The sequence below is a fragment of the Numenius arquata genome, chromosome 11 (genome assembly GCF_964106895.1).
Source record: "Numenius arquata chromosome 11, bNumArq3.hap1.1, whole genome shotgun sequence".
Taxonomy (NCBI): Eukaryota; Metazoa; Chordata; class Aves; order Charadriiformes; family Scolopacidae; genus Numenius; species Numenius arquata.
Window position 1 is genome coordinate 29,314,071 of NC_133586.1, and position 16,112 is coordinate 29,330,182.

The window sequence follows — 16,112 nt, forward strand, 5'->3', positions numbered from 1 at the left end:
TCTTGAATCTTTAGTCAGCCTATTCTAAATACAAAAGTCAGCAGAACAGTAATAGACGCAGAAAGTCTTTGGGCTTTTCCTAACCAGATCATTGAAGCCAATAGTAGAAATTCTTACCAATTCCACTTGGTGCTGGTCAAGCCTTTTGTAAATAATTCCCTTTAATAACAGTTTTCTAAAAGAACCCTGAATATTGCCCTTGTAAATCAGCAAACTGGCTTATCTTGCTTTATACAGAGCTGAACTTTTATAATTGGCTCCTGCCAAGAATGTCACAGGCTATTAAAGAGCATTATGCATCAAAGATAATCTGCTGGTGAGGCCATCACGATTTCTCCCTCTAGCATGGCATAAAAGATACCAACCCCACAGCGATTTATACACAGGGAACTTGGGAAGTAATCACATGGAAAAGTTTTGTTAATGGATAAGCACTGTGGATCAATACTAATTTTCAAAAGGTACCTACAAAAATGCACTCACAGGACAAATCTGAGACCTGAAATGAAGGACTATTGGATCCCAGAAGCCATGAGCTCAGTGAAGACTTATTTTATTGCCCATTAAAATTCTTGCCTCTTTCTAAACCCTCGCTGTTCTGCACGTGCCACCTCTCTGCATGTAGCATTCCCATGGATGCCAGCTGCCCTTCCACTTCAGGCTGTTTAGCTAAAGTAATTGATTAAATTACCCCAGAGCGATTGTTCTAAACCTACACCGAGCTTTAAGACAGACCTGAGCCTTCACGTGCCCAGAATTTTCTCCATCTCTCCGAGTACGTCACCTGGTCTCGCAACTTGCCTCCTAACGCATGGTTAAACAAAGGTGCTGGTTTTGTTTTGAGACCATCTTTAACAGTGGAGTTACTTAATGGTAGCCAATTCAGAGGCCTTATGCAGTTCAAATTGCAAGCACTTGCCTATGCTAATGCAGCCGCACAGGCCAAGCAGATGTCGTTGCGGAGGGTGTAATATAGCATCCAAAAGAATCTGCTGGCCATCTGAGCACATGATCTCTTCCAAGTGCTTGAACAAGATGGAGGGTACTCGCCACAAAGACTTGGCCTGGTCTTCTGAAGTGCTGCTCGCTGCGCTGGGTTCAATGGGGTGCACTCTTACCACTCCCCATACTCAATGATCGAGTAATGCCCAACTCCCTGGCTGTGTCCCAGAGGTGGTAGCTATCTGCTGGCGAGTAAAGACAGTCTTAAGCCTTTCAGAAGGATAATTGCTATTAAACTACAGACAGAAGGAGCATTATCTAAGGACAAGAACACATGGCCATCAGCCAAAAAAAAAATGGGCTTTTTTTTTTCTTTTTTGTCATATACTTCTTATGTAAGCTTGGACAAATGATTTTATTTTTGTTTCTTTCCATTTCCAGAATGAGGACAATGAGACTGTGCTACCTTACAAAGGTCCTATGCAAATTAATTCTTTAAGGATTATAAGGGGCTCTGACAAAAGAAACATTAGCAATTATAATTTATGTACCATCATTGTAACCGTGGGTAAACCTTTTCTTTTTGTTTTTATCTGAAGGGATCCCGACCTCTACTGGATTATCTTCGCTGCGCCAGGGTGCAGATAAGACACCAAATGGTTTTCATGGATGTATTCACGATGTCCGCATCAATAACGAGCTGCAGGATTTCAAGGATTTACCACAGCAGTCACTAGGAGTCCTTCCTGGCTGCAAATCCTGTAACATCTGCAAGCACGGTATTTGCCGGTCCCTAGAGAAAACAAGTGTGATTTGTGAATGTCACCCAGGCTGGACGGGCCCCCTGTGTGACCAGGAAATTGGAGACCCGTGTCTTAACCACAAGTAAGCTCAAGCGAATGCTGATGGGAGGGTGGAAGCTTTACAGCTAATGCATATTTCACGTTTCATCTTGTAAACCACATCTGACTATTTCTGGAGGTGCTGGGTTCCCACATGAAATTATTGGCAGTTGTGAGTCAGCATCCATGGCAACTCTCAATTTCCACTTCTTGTTCTGACGTTGCTCACTCTCCAAATTAGCCATTTGTCCTGGAGGAGCTATAAGGTGTTAATACTGCGTGTTGTACTTTCTGCCGTGACTCTGCACATTGGAATACACAAACTCCTGTTAATGGCTATGGGTTATCTCTGAGGCAGTGAGTGCCTGCACTCAGCCAGAGCAGAGCTACCTGCGAGTGGGAGGTACGCATTTTAGGGATATGCTCACAGCAGCATTGGACCCAGTATTCAGACTAACCTCCTGAAGCCCATTATGCACTCCACTGTGAACAGTTTTCAAATTTCCCAAACAGCTGACTTAAATATTACAGTCCAAATCAGCCCTTTAAAGTGTGAGTTTAAAGGATAACATGGCGTTGCATGCGAAGGGAGCATGAGTGTAAAGCATTCACAGTTCAAAGGCTCGATAACCACATCTCCATCAGAAATGCTGGATGAATGGCTTACTTATGGCAAGTAGACGAGGAAGCAGTCCAGCGCAGAGCAGCAGGCTGCATAGCTCAGTGCTGGCTCATAAGCAGATGGAAGTACTTTTGTTTTAGAAGCTACTTTGGTTGCACTGTCTGTGGAAGGGACTTTCCACCAGCACATACTTTTGACAGGTAAATTGAGACAGTGAAAAATCACTCTCTTCAGGGCAAGAAATTTTACTTGGCAGAGGTACTGTTTTAAACTTGCTTCTGTGTCTAATTCTGCAAAGTACTGAACCCTGGAAGGTGTTGAGAAGCACCTGACAGTTTACAGGCCAAAGCTACATAGACCCAAGTGAAGGAACACTCAGAGGCCCAAATGTTTCCTTGAATTTCCAACATCAACATGAAGCTGTTGTGGTTGGACAGAGGAAAATAGGGGTGTTCCAGATGTTTACATGATGAGGGATTGTTTCTCTCATAAACTAAGGAGGGTGATGCAATCCTGACCGTAGGCTCCTTGCTAAGGAAAGTAGTTGTGTATATTTTTAATGCTCACAGACCATCCTACCTTTCATTAAATCACTTCAGCCCTTTGGAATTGTGTCCTTAAAGCGAAGCCCTATGTGTCCAGGGGGGTAGTGCCCTGCTGCCAGGTGTCTGCTCCAACACTCACAGATTAGTCTGAGTGAAGAAATGCAATCGTAAAGAACAGGTAGTAGATGATAACAAGAGTTAGTGTCCAAGCACGTCTTTGGTTATTGGGGCAGAAAATACCAGTTTATATAGACTGTGACTCCCTTTATTACAGTATTTTGCATGTCTTGACCTGAATGAAAAGCTTTTTAGTTCAAAGCTATTTAGTTATTTGCGCTTTTTAGTTAAAAGCTTAAAAATTAAATGTTTAAGCTTTCAACATAAATTTTAAGGTACCAGAAACAAAATAAATAAGAGAGAGACATGGGCTTATGTCAAGTAGGACCTGATATAGCAAAGGTTTATAAGGCCTGAGCAGTTTGTCCTTGGCTGGACAGTGTTGCTTTCTTCCCTGTCCTCAGCCCATTCCAAGTCTATCCCTGTCCCAGAAGTGGGGATGGTGTCAGAAAACCTCTTAAGGATCAATGCCCCTCCCTGTGATATTCCTCAGAAATACCAAAGCTCGCTGCAAACCACATGAGCCAGGGAACCCTTCAAATACAGCTGCCTGTGGATATGTCTGTGCATAGCTTTTCCACAAGCACCTTCATTTATCACGCCGTTTTTCATCACCTGATATTATTTGTAGAGTAATTCTGCTAAGGAAGCCTGGGCATGCAGCTTGGTTGTTGGCACTTAGTTCTACACGCTGATGCTGTAAATGTGAGCTGCCTTGTGTGGATGCCAAGCGTTGGTCCGTGCACATGGAGGAGCCTAATGTTTCTCAAAGAGATCACTTAGGATCACAAATTCTAAATGTATTCTCTGAATGCTATCCAGTATTCACTGAAAACTCACAGTTTCTTTAGAGTGTTTTGACGTTTAACTGCTGGTTTTGGATTAGTACCCTGGAATTAAATGGGCAGAAATGCCAAAACCAAACATCCCTGGGAAAAGGAACTTTCATGTCGAAGACAGGTCAGCTCTAAATGCTTCTCTTTCTCCAGGTGTCTGCACGGTAAGTGCATGGTGGCCAATGTTGCTTACACCTGTAAGTGCATGGAGGGCTACACAGGCATGTACTGTGACAAGAAGAACAATTCCTCAAATCCCTGCAGGATTTTGAAGTGCAACCATGGGCAGTGTAAAATTTCCGAGCATGGGGAACCCTACTGCGAATGCGATCCTCACTATAGTGGAGAACATTGTGACAGAGGTATGCTTGGCCGCAGGGCCCAGGACGCAGCTCTGCTGCATTTCTGGTCTACACCCTTGTTTTTACCTCTCTTCCATTTGATTCATATTTGGGGGTAAAAGGCAAATAGTAGAAGATAAAGCCAAGTCAGCCTCTGCAGAGCAATACAGGGAGGAGAAAAGAACCACACAGCAGCTAGGTAGTTACTATCCGAATATATGGGAAGGGGGACATCTGTAGCAAAGGGTTTTATTCTGTCTCCTACATCCTCAAGGTTTGCTGCTCCCACGATTCTGGTGGGACATTGAAAGGAGATGTTGTTGTGAGGTTTACCCTCAGCCAACAGTGATCAGTTAATTGCAGTGCTAGGAAAGGAGGTCTTGCCCTACACATCAAGAGCTTTTGTAGATGACATGAGCAGGAACTGGCAGGCAGGAGGCACTGCTCATCTGAAGTAGCAGTAAAGATTCTCATCTTGCTCCCTTTGATGCAGCTGGGTGGGTTTCCTGGGGAATCCCACAGGTCAGGCTGGACCTTCCTACTAGGGCTGGGGCCCAACTCCTCTACCCTGACCTGAAAGACTCACTGGAGACTCAGTGAGTTCTGTCTTCATCCCTTCTGCCTTCTTCTGTTCCTGCACAGAAGGAAGGAGCTGGCTTGTATTATTTTTATTTAGGTTGTGCCTTTCCTGTGAATGAACCACAGACTTTCCAAATTATCCACACACACAGGCTGCTGTAAAGTGGCTGCAGAACGGCACAGACATTTTCAGGTATCCCACATTGCTCCTGTCATGCGGAGCAGGATGACCTTTGATCCCGAGAAGCAGGCATAGTAAAACTCACCCATATTTTGCAGGAGTGTTGCAGGATTCAACACTCAGCATTCATTAAAGCACTTCCAGAACTGCTGATCAAAGCCAGCAGGCCTGCTTGGCCTCTGCCTTGTGCCGGATATTACACATTTGTGTAACACAAGCTCTGTTTTGATGGCAGGTACAAAGCAGTAAAAGATTAAGGTCCTGCTCATGCCATCTGTTTGCCTTGAATGTCATTACATGTACAGGGCTGTCTGCTGATGTTTGGGGAACGTCTGGCAAAACAGTTACCACGTTTGTTTTTTTTCCCTTTACATCTCTGTTGTCTTACCAGAGAATCTCTGCCAAGGAGAGATAATTCGAGAAGTAGTCCGTAAGCAGCAAGGCTACACATCGTGTGCCACTGCCTCCAAAGTACCCCGCCTGGAATGCCGTGGCGGCTGCAGCAATGGGCAGTGCTGCGTTCCTCTCCGGAGCAAAAGGCGGAAATACTTCTTCCAGTGCGTGGATGGATCCACTTTCACGGAAGAACTGGAGAGACATGCGGAATGCGGCTGCTCAAAATGCTTATAAGCCATTCTCCAGTCTCTTGCCACTTTAATCGACTCAGAAGCGCTATCAAAACGGGACCTATTTACTTGCAGAGTGAAGAAAAAGAAAAGAATTATTAAGTATATTGTAAAATAAACAAAAAATAGAACTTATTTTTATTATGGAAAGTGACTATTTTCATCTTTTATTATATAAAGTATCACACCGCTTTGGGTATATGTATCATATAGTGAGTTATTTTTACCATGAAACTTTTTTAACAGTTGTAAGAAAAAAAAGTTAAAAAGTTAAAAGTTAAAAAAATATATATAAAGAAAACATAGCCTAACAGAAGAAATGTGGGGGGTGACTTTATGTGTATGCACAATGAACAAATGTAAAGGTGTTCCAAGGACCTGCCACAGAACTGATATGGGCTGAAGAAACCTCCGAGGCTCTGGGTGGGTCTCCCGAGAGAGTGGATCCCCACGACCATCGCCTGCTCTGGCAACCAAGAAAGCCTCTCCCTGTGTCCCTTGCTCTGCCTAACACTGCTGACGCTGTTTTGTTCCTGTACAGTGGCTCCGCTTGCTGTTCTTGAACTGGTTCCCTATAGCACGTAGGCACTGCCATCGCTTGAGGCTAACTGCATTATTTGACTATTGTAATACTATAATACATTTTTTTGCTGTGTATGTTGTATTTATCTGTGTTCACATTATATTCTTCAGCAACTGTATCTATAGAGCACAGGCAGCTTTATCCAAAAGAAGGGGACGACGGGAAAGAAAGTGGGGAAATACATGTTGCTTTGGGAAATTTGGGGGCAAAATGTGAAGTAAGTGCTAAGTGATGCCTAATAAATGACATAGTACTTTTGTGTAAACTCCTCAGCTATGTTATTTCCCAAGTTTGTGCCTTCTTGCTCCCAGCCTTGAGCCCTTTTTTGTATATGAAATATAAGGAATGCACTGCTACATAGTTCGTCACGCCTTGACACTTTAACTTGCAAAGGTTGTAAAGAGGATGAAAATACTGCAGGTGCCAGAACATACCTGCAGCATAATGGCTTTTACTCCTGCTTCAGCCATGGGTGTAAGCTGGGCTGTAGCTGCTGTTCATCCTCGCCCTGGTACTGAGCAGTTGGCTAATTTTTCCACAGCTTTTTAAATGAGCAGAAGTTGCACTATATCCACATGAAGGTGTTCAGCCAACGTTTGTCCACCTTAGCAGCACTCTCTTCTCTGCACACGGAGAAACATCACAGCTCCAGCCTGCCCTGTTCTCGTTTTTGCTGCCAAAGCTTCTCCAGCCGCGCTGCTTCAGATCCTGCACTTGTGTCTCCCAAAGGACTGCCACTAACTTTCACTGTGTTCAGAGCAAATGCTGAATAGGAAATGGAAATCAATGCAGGGATAAATTCTCACTGTGAATGTGAGGCAAAAATTGACTCTGGGAGCGAGTTAGATTTTTGGAGGGTTTTTGGCAGGGCTACCTTTCAGGGTCAGTGAGTACGTGCAAGGAGTACCATGGATACCTTGAAATTTCTCTTATTATAAGCTTCAAACATCCCCATCAACAACTGTTCCATTATCAGTGTAATTTCTTTCTTTCCTTAATGTAGCAAGTATTATGGTCTTTTCTTCAATTTCTCTTTCTCTAAGAGAGGTAAGGTCAGAGATGATTCCCAGCAGCCGTAAGCACGTTTTAGGGATGCTCACTGGTCTCACCAAAAAGATTTCAGATCAGGGCCTTCAGCAAAGGATGAGTAGGAAAGATGAATCAAGTAAACGGGGCTTTTGTTTGACTGGGGCTTTGGAAAGATGCACAGAACGCAACCCTGCCATGACCAGTATAAATGTTTATTTCCCATTACAGAAAAGTGACCATCTAAGCCATCATGCAACCCGAAAGCTCTAACACGCTTAGCATTCTTCTGCTACGCCAATCACTCCTTAACTGCAGCAGTTCATTCATATTTCTTTGTTACCACCAGAGCAACTTGAGCAGAAGGGACATAACCAATATAACAGACATCTCACAAAATAAGTATCAGTATGTGGAGCCGGCAATCAGTGACACATAAAACCATTGCTAGTTAATGTGCCAAACTCTGATTGAAACAGTGCAGCTGAAGAGCCAGGGAAAAACTAATCCCGATTGCAAATACTTTGGGCTGCATTTTATTTTGAATATGTCAGAAGCTCATAGCAACTGGAGTTTGTGGTGTACAACAAAAATCACCCGAACACACAACCTACAGATTTTAAAAATTTGTGCAAGTAACTGCAGACACTTGTGCGAATATGTGCCTGGCACACCACTACTATTAATGTTTCATTCCTGCTTGAAACCCTTTAATTTCTAAAGAAGCAGCTGATGGTGCTGGGCGGAAGAACCAGCAGTGGCTTACAAGCCCTCCATGTGCTCTGCCATACAATTTGTAGCCACTGAACTGCCAAGGCCTGCAGAAACGTGGCCCCTCTTGAACAGCACCCAAAACTGTGTTCGCTTTGTCCCTTGAGCAGCACTGCGTGTGAGAAAGAACATGACGTTTACTCATGGCCTAGCACCTGCTGGAGGGTGCTTTACAAGGAATGACCTTGATGGGCAAGGCACAAGCTTTCAGCATCTTGTTAACACATCACTCTGGGATTGATTTAAGCAAAGTCACCAGCAACAACGCAGCAAGGCTGGCCCTGCTCCCAGCCCTTTTCTGCCATGGCACTTAAGTGTTGGGATAAAAAAACTAAGAAGATCTATTTTGTAACCAAATGATGCAATTTTTGTATGCTTTTAGGCAGCACTTGCCATTGGATAGTGACGCTTTATGTCAATGATTCTCTGACTTGCTATAGAATTATTTTATGTAAAGATGACAATAAAAAGCATTCAGATGTGCCAAAAACGTGAGGTTAACTGAAGTGTAATTAGCTCTGAAAGTTCCTCTGTAACCTGCCTAATGTTACACTAGATTTCAAGAACTGCGGGTACAATGCAGTAGTTTTTACCTCTATAAAGTTTTAATATAAAGTGAAGAAAGATGCTTACCCTTAAAAACATGGCAATGCAGACTGGTGTGAACTGATGTATTTTATTAATAGATTCTCATTGTGATGTAAGTTTAAATAAATTGTTGGGTTATGGAAGATTGTAACATACCTTGTGTTGTGATGCAGATTATTTCTGTGTTTATTTGAGCTGTTGAGTCTGACCTTCTGGAGAGTGTGCGGTAACTCATGGGAAGCGATGGGAGGACAACATACACTCCTCCTGGATAAATCTAGACAGAGAACGGCTGTAGTTAACTCAAATGCAGTATGACCAGTGGCTATGTATTTTTATGGCATCACAACCTAATCTTTTAGGAGTGTTACACGCACAGATGAATTAAGCCACATAGTTTTTGAGCTTGGGTATTTTCTTCAATCAAATACTTTATTTGCTGCTTTTTTTTTTTGAACTGTTTAAGAAAGGCCTGCAGAAAAAAATACACTTATTAACTAATTACAGAATAAATGAAGAAATATTGGGAATTGGCGTCAGGAGGTGTGACTGAGGAAATGCAAGTCACACAGCCAATAGTGGATGACGGGGATTTTGTGATGCCCAGACACACGTGTATTCCAAATTTGCTGCCACACCTCTGTAGCTAATTATTATTAGTGACCCCGATGTAACAGACCTCTTCTGCTCATTGCCTTCCGGTCTTAGCACAGAATAAGATGAAGCTCCCACCCAGTCCTCAGCCTTCCCTCACCCATGCCTCTGTGTAACACTCACATATTGCTAATTACGCTTCAGACTACAGCCTTTGGAGTTGCCTTTGCCATTCCACACAAAACTGGTCACAGCACTCAGCCAATAAAAACAGTTAACGTTAATGAGCATCATTAAGCCTGAACTATCAAGGTTAATTATATAATTGTAGCAGATGGTAGCATTTTCACCTAAAGCAAACCCAGCTGAGCCCACTAAAAAAGCTAGCGGGAACTGTTCACAAATGTCTAGGCACTGGCTGAAGTCACTGGTTTGCACAAGAGTTATTTGTATTGCTCGTGGCTTTGCAGCACATGGGTTCCTCGGCTGGTGCTCAAGCAACCACAGCCCAAGGATAAAACACTCATTTGTGCTTCTCCTTGCAGTGCTGCAGGTATTGCTTTTTAACCATTAGTCTGAGGCAAACAATGCCAAGAAACTGTCTATCCCATGTTCCTTTATCTTTGTTTTTTCTAGTCAGCAGGGACTAGTTAGATGGTGTTGCTGTTTGCAGGGTGTTTGGCTGTGGGGTTTGTGTTGTTCTCTGAGGGTCCTGTCACTTCTGGTCTCTCTGACCTCTTTTATGAGTTATCTCCCAATTCCTACTTCAGCTTATACAAGCCAGCCTCACAGCTCAGTGGGCCAGACAGCCAGAATTGGCTTCATTTTGCCATGCCCAGGGTACTCGAGTAATCCCTCTGGCTTAAGGGCCACCAAGGCGTCCGACTGGATCACTGGGTGGCAAGTCCTGTGTGTGAGCTGAGCCAGAATGTCTTCTGGGATGTGCGCTATGGTTTCTGAGGACAGCTGAGCTGAACATCAAACAAGATGCCCCAAACCACTGGAGCAGGATGGGACCCCAGAGACGGTACTGCCAGCCTTAGGTTCAGTGGTGCACACCCTCACCCTTCAGCTCTACTAGCCAAGGCCCAGCGCCAACCCACCCTGATGCTGCCATCACAGGGGCATCGCATTCCTGTCCCTCACCAGGGACTGACACCGATATCCCTGAACAGCCGCAGGACCTGCTGGGGCCGCCGCTGCCACCCGTGTCGGGGTCCTCGGGCTGAGGCCGCCCTGTCCCCCTCCCGCTGCCGGCCCTGAGGCCGCCTGTGCCCTCGTTCGTAGGTGCCGTTACTGAAAACACGGACAGGCCGCGGGGAAACGCCGACACCAGGGCAGACTCTCCCGGCTCCGGCGCGGCGCTGCGCGGGGCCCGCCAGCAGGTGGCGCCGCAGAGCGCGGCCCGGCCCGCTCCGCTCAAGAGGGGCCGGTAACGGCGCGGTGTGGGGTGGAAGGGAATAAACCAGAATAATTTCCGTTGGAAGGGTCCTACAAGGATCCCCCAGTCCAGCTGCCGGAGCAATTCTCGGCTGACCACAGGCTAAAGCGTATTGTTAAGGGCATTGTCCAAATGCCTCTTAAACACTGCCGGGCTTGGGGCACCCACCATCTCTCTGGGCAGCCTGTTCCGGTGTTTGACACCCTCTCGGTAAAGAAACACTTCACAAATGCTTCCCTGGTCTAAACCTCCCCTGGTTCAGCTTTGAGCCATTCCCACGCATCCTATCACTGGATACCCAGGAGAACGGCTCAGCCTCTCCATGTGCTCCTCAGCCACCTTCTCTTCAAACCAGACAAACCCAAAGCCCTCAGCCACCGCTCCTCATAGGAGCGTATGTATATGTGATATAAGGATTTTTCTGGGGAGTTTTAAATAACAGCTTCTCAGGTTTTATTGATCCTGTGTCATCAGCTTCCTAGCACTGCTCACACTGTTCCTGTGAGGAAAGGAGCCCCTGAGCTGCAGCTTGGCATGGGTTCACTGTGGCCAGGAGCCCACAGTTCACCCCAGGACTCTGCAGGAACCACCAGGAGGGTGACCCTGCTGAGCCCCAGGAGGGCGCGTGTGAGACCTGAGGGTGTCCAACACTTCCTCGGCACCATCACTGGACAGCAGGACGATGGCTATGTGTGCTGGCATAGGGGGCAGCTGGTGCCTGTGCGCTGCAGTGGCCTCAGGACAGCGTCATGATGGCAGCATCATGAGAGGCTGCTGTTGATGGTGCCACTGTAACTTTGGTGCTGGCACCTTATGGAATAACACCTAATTCTGCTATTCCTACCCTCATTCTGCTGCTGTTTGCCCACAGATGCTGAGGCATAAGCACTGCCTGCCTGCAGAGTTTATCTCCCAGCCGAGCTGGTGGGTGCACACCCCTGTGGCTGTTCCTCCGAGCTCCTTCAGCCCTCAGAGAGCCCGTCAGGCAAGCAGGAAACTCCCCGGACATGTAATGGAGCGCACAGGCAGTACAAACACTACTTGGTAGTTTGAGGAAGCTTAAATTTATACCATGACGCCTAGGGGCATCCCACGGTCTCACAAGCAGCAGGAACAGAAGTCGCTGCGAGACTTGCACAGCTTTGCATCTTGGTCCTACACGACCTCTTGACCTTCTCCTTTCCTGGGGCTTTTGTGCTTTCCAAGTAAAGTGACGCTCAGGGTAGTCTGGGGATGACACTGCCTTCTCCTACTGTGTGTGACCCTTGTCCCTATGGCACAAGGATCACTCCTTTTCCGTAAAAATACTCTTTTACAACTGCTGTGTCTTACCTGGGGAAGACGAGTATGCATCCTGCCTCAGAGAAGTGTGGAAGGGAGGAAAGAGGCTTAAATGAGTCCCATGGGATCAATAGCTTTTGTGCTCAGAAGATAGCTCAAAGCTCACAGAGAATAGGTTCGTTGCATTTTCAGTGGTCCAGTCTTCCAGCTAGTCTTCCATCAGCAGCACTGAAGCAGGCCGTGCTGTGCCTCACCTGCAGAGGACAGGTGACTCTGGACCCTGTGCCACCCCAGGCTCCTGGCCGTGCACTGTTGTCCCGTGCTCCTGCACTGGCACCTTTCTGCTGCCCCACCACCTTGTCTGCAGCACTGAGACCCAGGTCCTGCACTAGTGCAGCAGGTGAATTTCTGCAAAGACAGAAAAAGCCAGAAATTACGTACAGGTTTCAGCACCCTGGCAAAATGGCAAGAGGCAAATGGCAGGGCTATTCCCTAGCCTCATCCTCAGAAACTGTTACATCCAAAACTTAAAAATACGGCAGAACTAGCACAAGGCAGACAATAAACATGACATTTTCTCTTGAGGAAACTGAAATTTTGTGACATGACAAGCAACTGAAGCCATGGTCCTGCACTAAGAAGGGTTGTTAATGATAGGCAAATGACTCAGCCCTGCCTTAGACACTTTGCATGCAGAGCAAGGCTACACGAACCAAATACCACAAGGTAATTTACGTGGGGACTTTGCAGCATGGGAGATACTATCATGCTTTCACCTAGCATGTGATAAGAGCACATACAGCAGGCAGTTACTACAGAGGAACTTAAACTTTCTTAATTATACACGAGCATATTTTGCATCTCTTAAGCTGCCCTAGTTTCTTCTAGGTAAAGCACTCATTGAATTGTTGGGGTGGTGGGATTTTTTTAAAATATAATTTTTTTTTTTACTATGTAGAAGTAAATACCAAAATATGGTTTAAGGCACTAAGATGCAGACAGATCAAGTTGGTCATATCAATAAATAAATGATTCTAACATAGCAATTAAACAATTTTTGTCTCACCCTGTTATGGTTTAACCCCAGATGGCAACTAGGACCATGCAGCTGCTTGCTCACTTCTCCCCTTTCTCCCCTAGAAGGGTGGGGAGAAGAGGGAGAAAAGGAGGGGAAAGGGCAAAAAAACCTAGTGGGTTGAGATAAAGACAGTTTAATAGAACAATAACGGAAAATAATCATTAATAATAATGGTAAAAGAATATACAAAATAAAGTAATACAACACAAGTCGGCTCACCAGGCCACAACCTGGTTGCCCAGCCTGTCCCAAGCAGTGATACTTTCCCCCCCCGGCCAACCTCCATTTATATACTGAGCATGATGTCTATGGTATGGAATATTCCTTTGGCTAGCTTCTATGGGAAGCTGAAAAAAGTCCTTGACTAATACATACATCACCTGGCAACAGCTAAAACAATATGCATTGACACTGCTTTCATACCAAATCTGAAACACCGCAGCCACTAGAAAGAAAATTAACTATCCCAGCTGAGACCAGGACACACTCCAAAATATCTTTGTAAGCAATACTGTTTAAAAAAAAAAAAAAAGTCCTTGCCTTCTGGTATATCATTCCTATAGAATCTTCTCACGTGGTTTCATCCCACACGGACACTGTATAGTACTTTAGGGTAGTCATTAACAATTATCGCTTGGAATTGGTTATATAAATATACATATATATATACACATTTCTATTTATATAGCAAATCATACATTCACCTTCAGATTTATTTATTTTTACAGGCTATTCGAAGCAGTGTGGTGGCTGATGTACAAATAACTGCAATCCAAAAGTTCTTGTAAAGTATAGATCAACTTGATCTGCAAATTAAGAAATGTTCTGAGCCTCTTGCAGGCCTGTGTTAAACTTCTGGTTTGAGCTAAACCTCTACCTTGAGACAGACTAAAGGCAGACAGGAGTTGAGTTTTTTTGTATGTTCTGTCTTAGCTGAAGCTAAAGCATTTCACCTTCTTGTGAAGCAGTGTTTAAACCAAACTTTAAGATGTGCTGATCTTGTTTTTCATTGAGCAACCCTCAGTTCATTAATTATCACAGAGCCCTCTATTTATTCCCATTTTTTACATGGGGAGATGAATTAAGAAACTTTGCTAGACAAATAGCTTAAAGTGGGCATCCAGTATATTCAAATTCAGAACTTGCTCCTAAGAAACCCATGGTCGAAATACCTATTTTTGTCCATGACCAAAGTCTGAGGCTAGGAAAGCGATCACTGAATCTGCGTTCTGGAAAGGGAGAATTATAATTTCCTCAGTGAGAGCCCAGGTCGGGAAGTTTTCTGCCTGTTTCAAGAAAGCAGGAATTGGACAGCTGTCAGGCTGTACACTAGGTTTTTCTTGTTTTTCTGGGTTGCACGTATATGTTTATTACTGGCACTTCCCAGAAACGGTATTTCATTTCCTCTGGAATTAGAAGTTGTGTAAGAAACATAGTCAAGAGTCCAAGCACTGGAAAAAATGCCTCAGGATTAAGGTACTGAAAAATCTCCCTGCAGATCTGTTTTCCCCAACCCCACCAGAGATGTCTGTGCAACACCGGATAGCTCATTTCCACACTGCATAGTCTGGTGACGGGCAGGAAATTAAAGACTCTATCTTACGATCACAGTGTATATTTATGACCGGGCACAACTTAACTTGCAGGTAGCAGTGAAATTCTTGATTTCCCTAAAATGTATGTAAATGCTTGTGTTTAAAATTTCAATAATAAACTACATTGCAGTGAAAAACCGCAAAGCCACACCAAAATTTCCTCTCTGTAAGAATAATATACGGGAATTTCCACAATTACATGCAGCTTACAGGAAGAGAGAAGTTCTGCAGCCTTGCTAATACACTCTTAACTTCCTTTAACGGACAAGAAGTAAACATTATGAAGACTTCAGAGTATGTTTTCCAAATACAGACATTTCAGAAAGGAAACGTGGTAAGTGGGAGACAGCATCCACATGAGACTTCCGGCTTTTTTAAATGTAAGATTCTGGATGAAAATGAAGAAGTCCTTTTAGCATAGGTTTTAGACTAAGACCCAACAAAATAGCAGTACTCAAAGCAGATGCAGAAATCCAAAATGAGACAGCTGGGCTCTCTCATGCACAAAGGTGGCCAGCATAGGGAGCAAAACTCTACTGGACCTACTGAGCAGGGACAGAGGACAGGCCTACGTCTGAAATCCTTCCTTGTAGTAGGGCTGTAAGTGAACACTGTCCCCTTCTAGGATCTGACATCCAAAATCCTTTCCTGTAGGAAGGTAGTGACCAGGACTAAGCAAAGGGCACTTGGAGTAGGGTAAAAGGCTTTTGGTATGCGTTTAGGGGCAACGGGGGAATGGAGGATGAAGAGACAGTGGGTCCCGTTTCTACACAATAGGTTCATGAGTAAAGCACTTGCCCAGGAAGCTGAGGATTTAGTCTTTCCTCAGTTTTTGAAGGCTGGATTCAACAGAGACTTTTACTGAAGCAAAACTCCAGACACATCAGGAAACTTCAGCTTCCAAGACACAGCTGATGCCCAACTCCTCCTTCTGGACCACAGCTTCTAGATCCACCCTAGAACCCTGTAATTGATCTAGAATTATATGGCACTCTATCACAAAGGAAGGGAGAAGAAAGGCCATCTGTCCCACTATGACTTCTTGCTGGAAAACCCGGGAGTTGAGAGCAGCAGGTCAGAGACCTCGCCATGCCCTGCCACCACTAGCAGGCTTCCCTCCAGCTGCCCACAGTAAGCAGAGATTCCCCACGACCCTCCTAAGGGGGCATTAAATGTCAGCCTATCCTTGTACCGCGAGACGAAGAACTTCCTGAGGACTAAAGCTATCAGCGTAGTTATTGAAGTTCAGGCACCAGCAAATAAAAGGAGCAATTTCCTGAATTGCTTCTGGTGTGTAATCGTGTGAGCACTTTCAGTCACACTTAGGTGAAATGAATAACAGGCCTCACCTCTCCTTTTTATTTACTGTCAAAGAGCGTTCATGTGGTACTTCTACCTCAGGAGCCGTGCAGAGGGTGGATGCTGGGATGGCAGCAGCTTAGTCTGACATCCTGGTTCCGCGGGGGCTGCATGGCAGCGCAGACCCCTCCTGCCCTGTCCTCTCTTTGGGGACGACCGTCGTGC

General features: G+C 45.0%; 1 protein-coding gene across 1 annotated transcript in view; it reads left to right on the plus strand.

Annotated features, from left to right (window-relative positions):
* Positions 1 to 5,881, plus strand: part of SLIT3 (slit guidance ligand 3) — a 519,985-nt gene extending 514,104 nt beyond the window's left edge. The window contains exons 34-36 of the mRNA XM_074156582.1: positions 1,542 to 1,827; positions 4,058 to 4,266; positions 5,397 to 5,881. Coding sequence (XP_074012683.1) covers positions 1,542 to 1,827; positions 4,058 to 4,266; positions 5,397 to 5,635 — 734 coding nt within the window. The 3' untranslated portion in view covers positions 5,636 to 5,881. The remainder of the gene's footprint in view (positions 1 to 1,541; positions 1,828 to 4,057; positions 4,267 to 5,396) is intronic.
* The last annotated feature ends 10,231 nt before the right edge of the window (positions 5,882 to 16,112 follow it).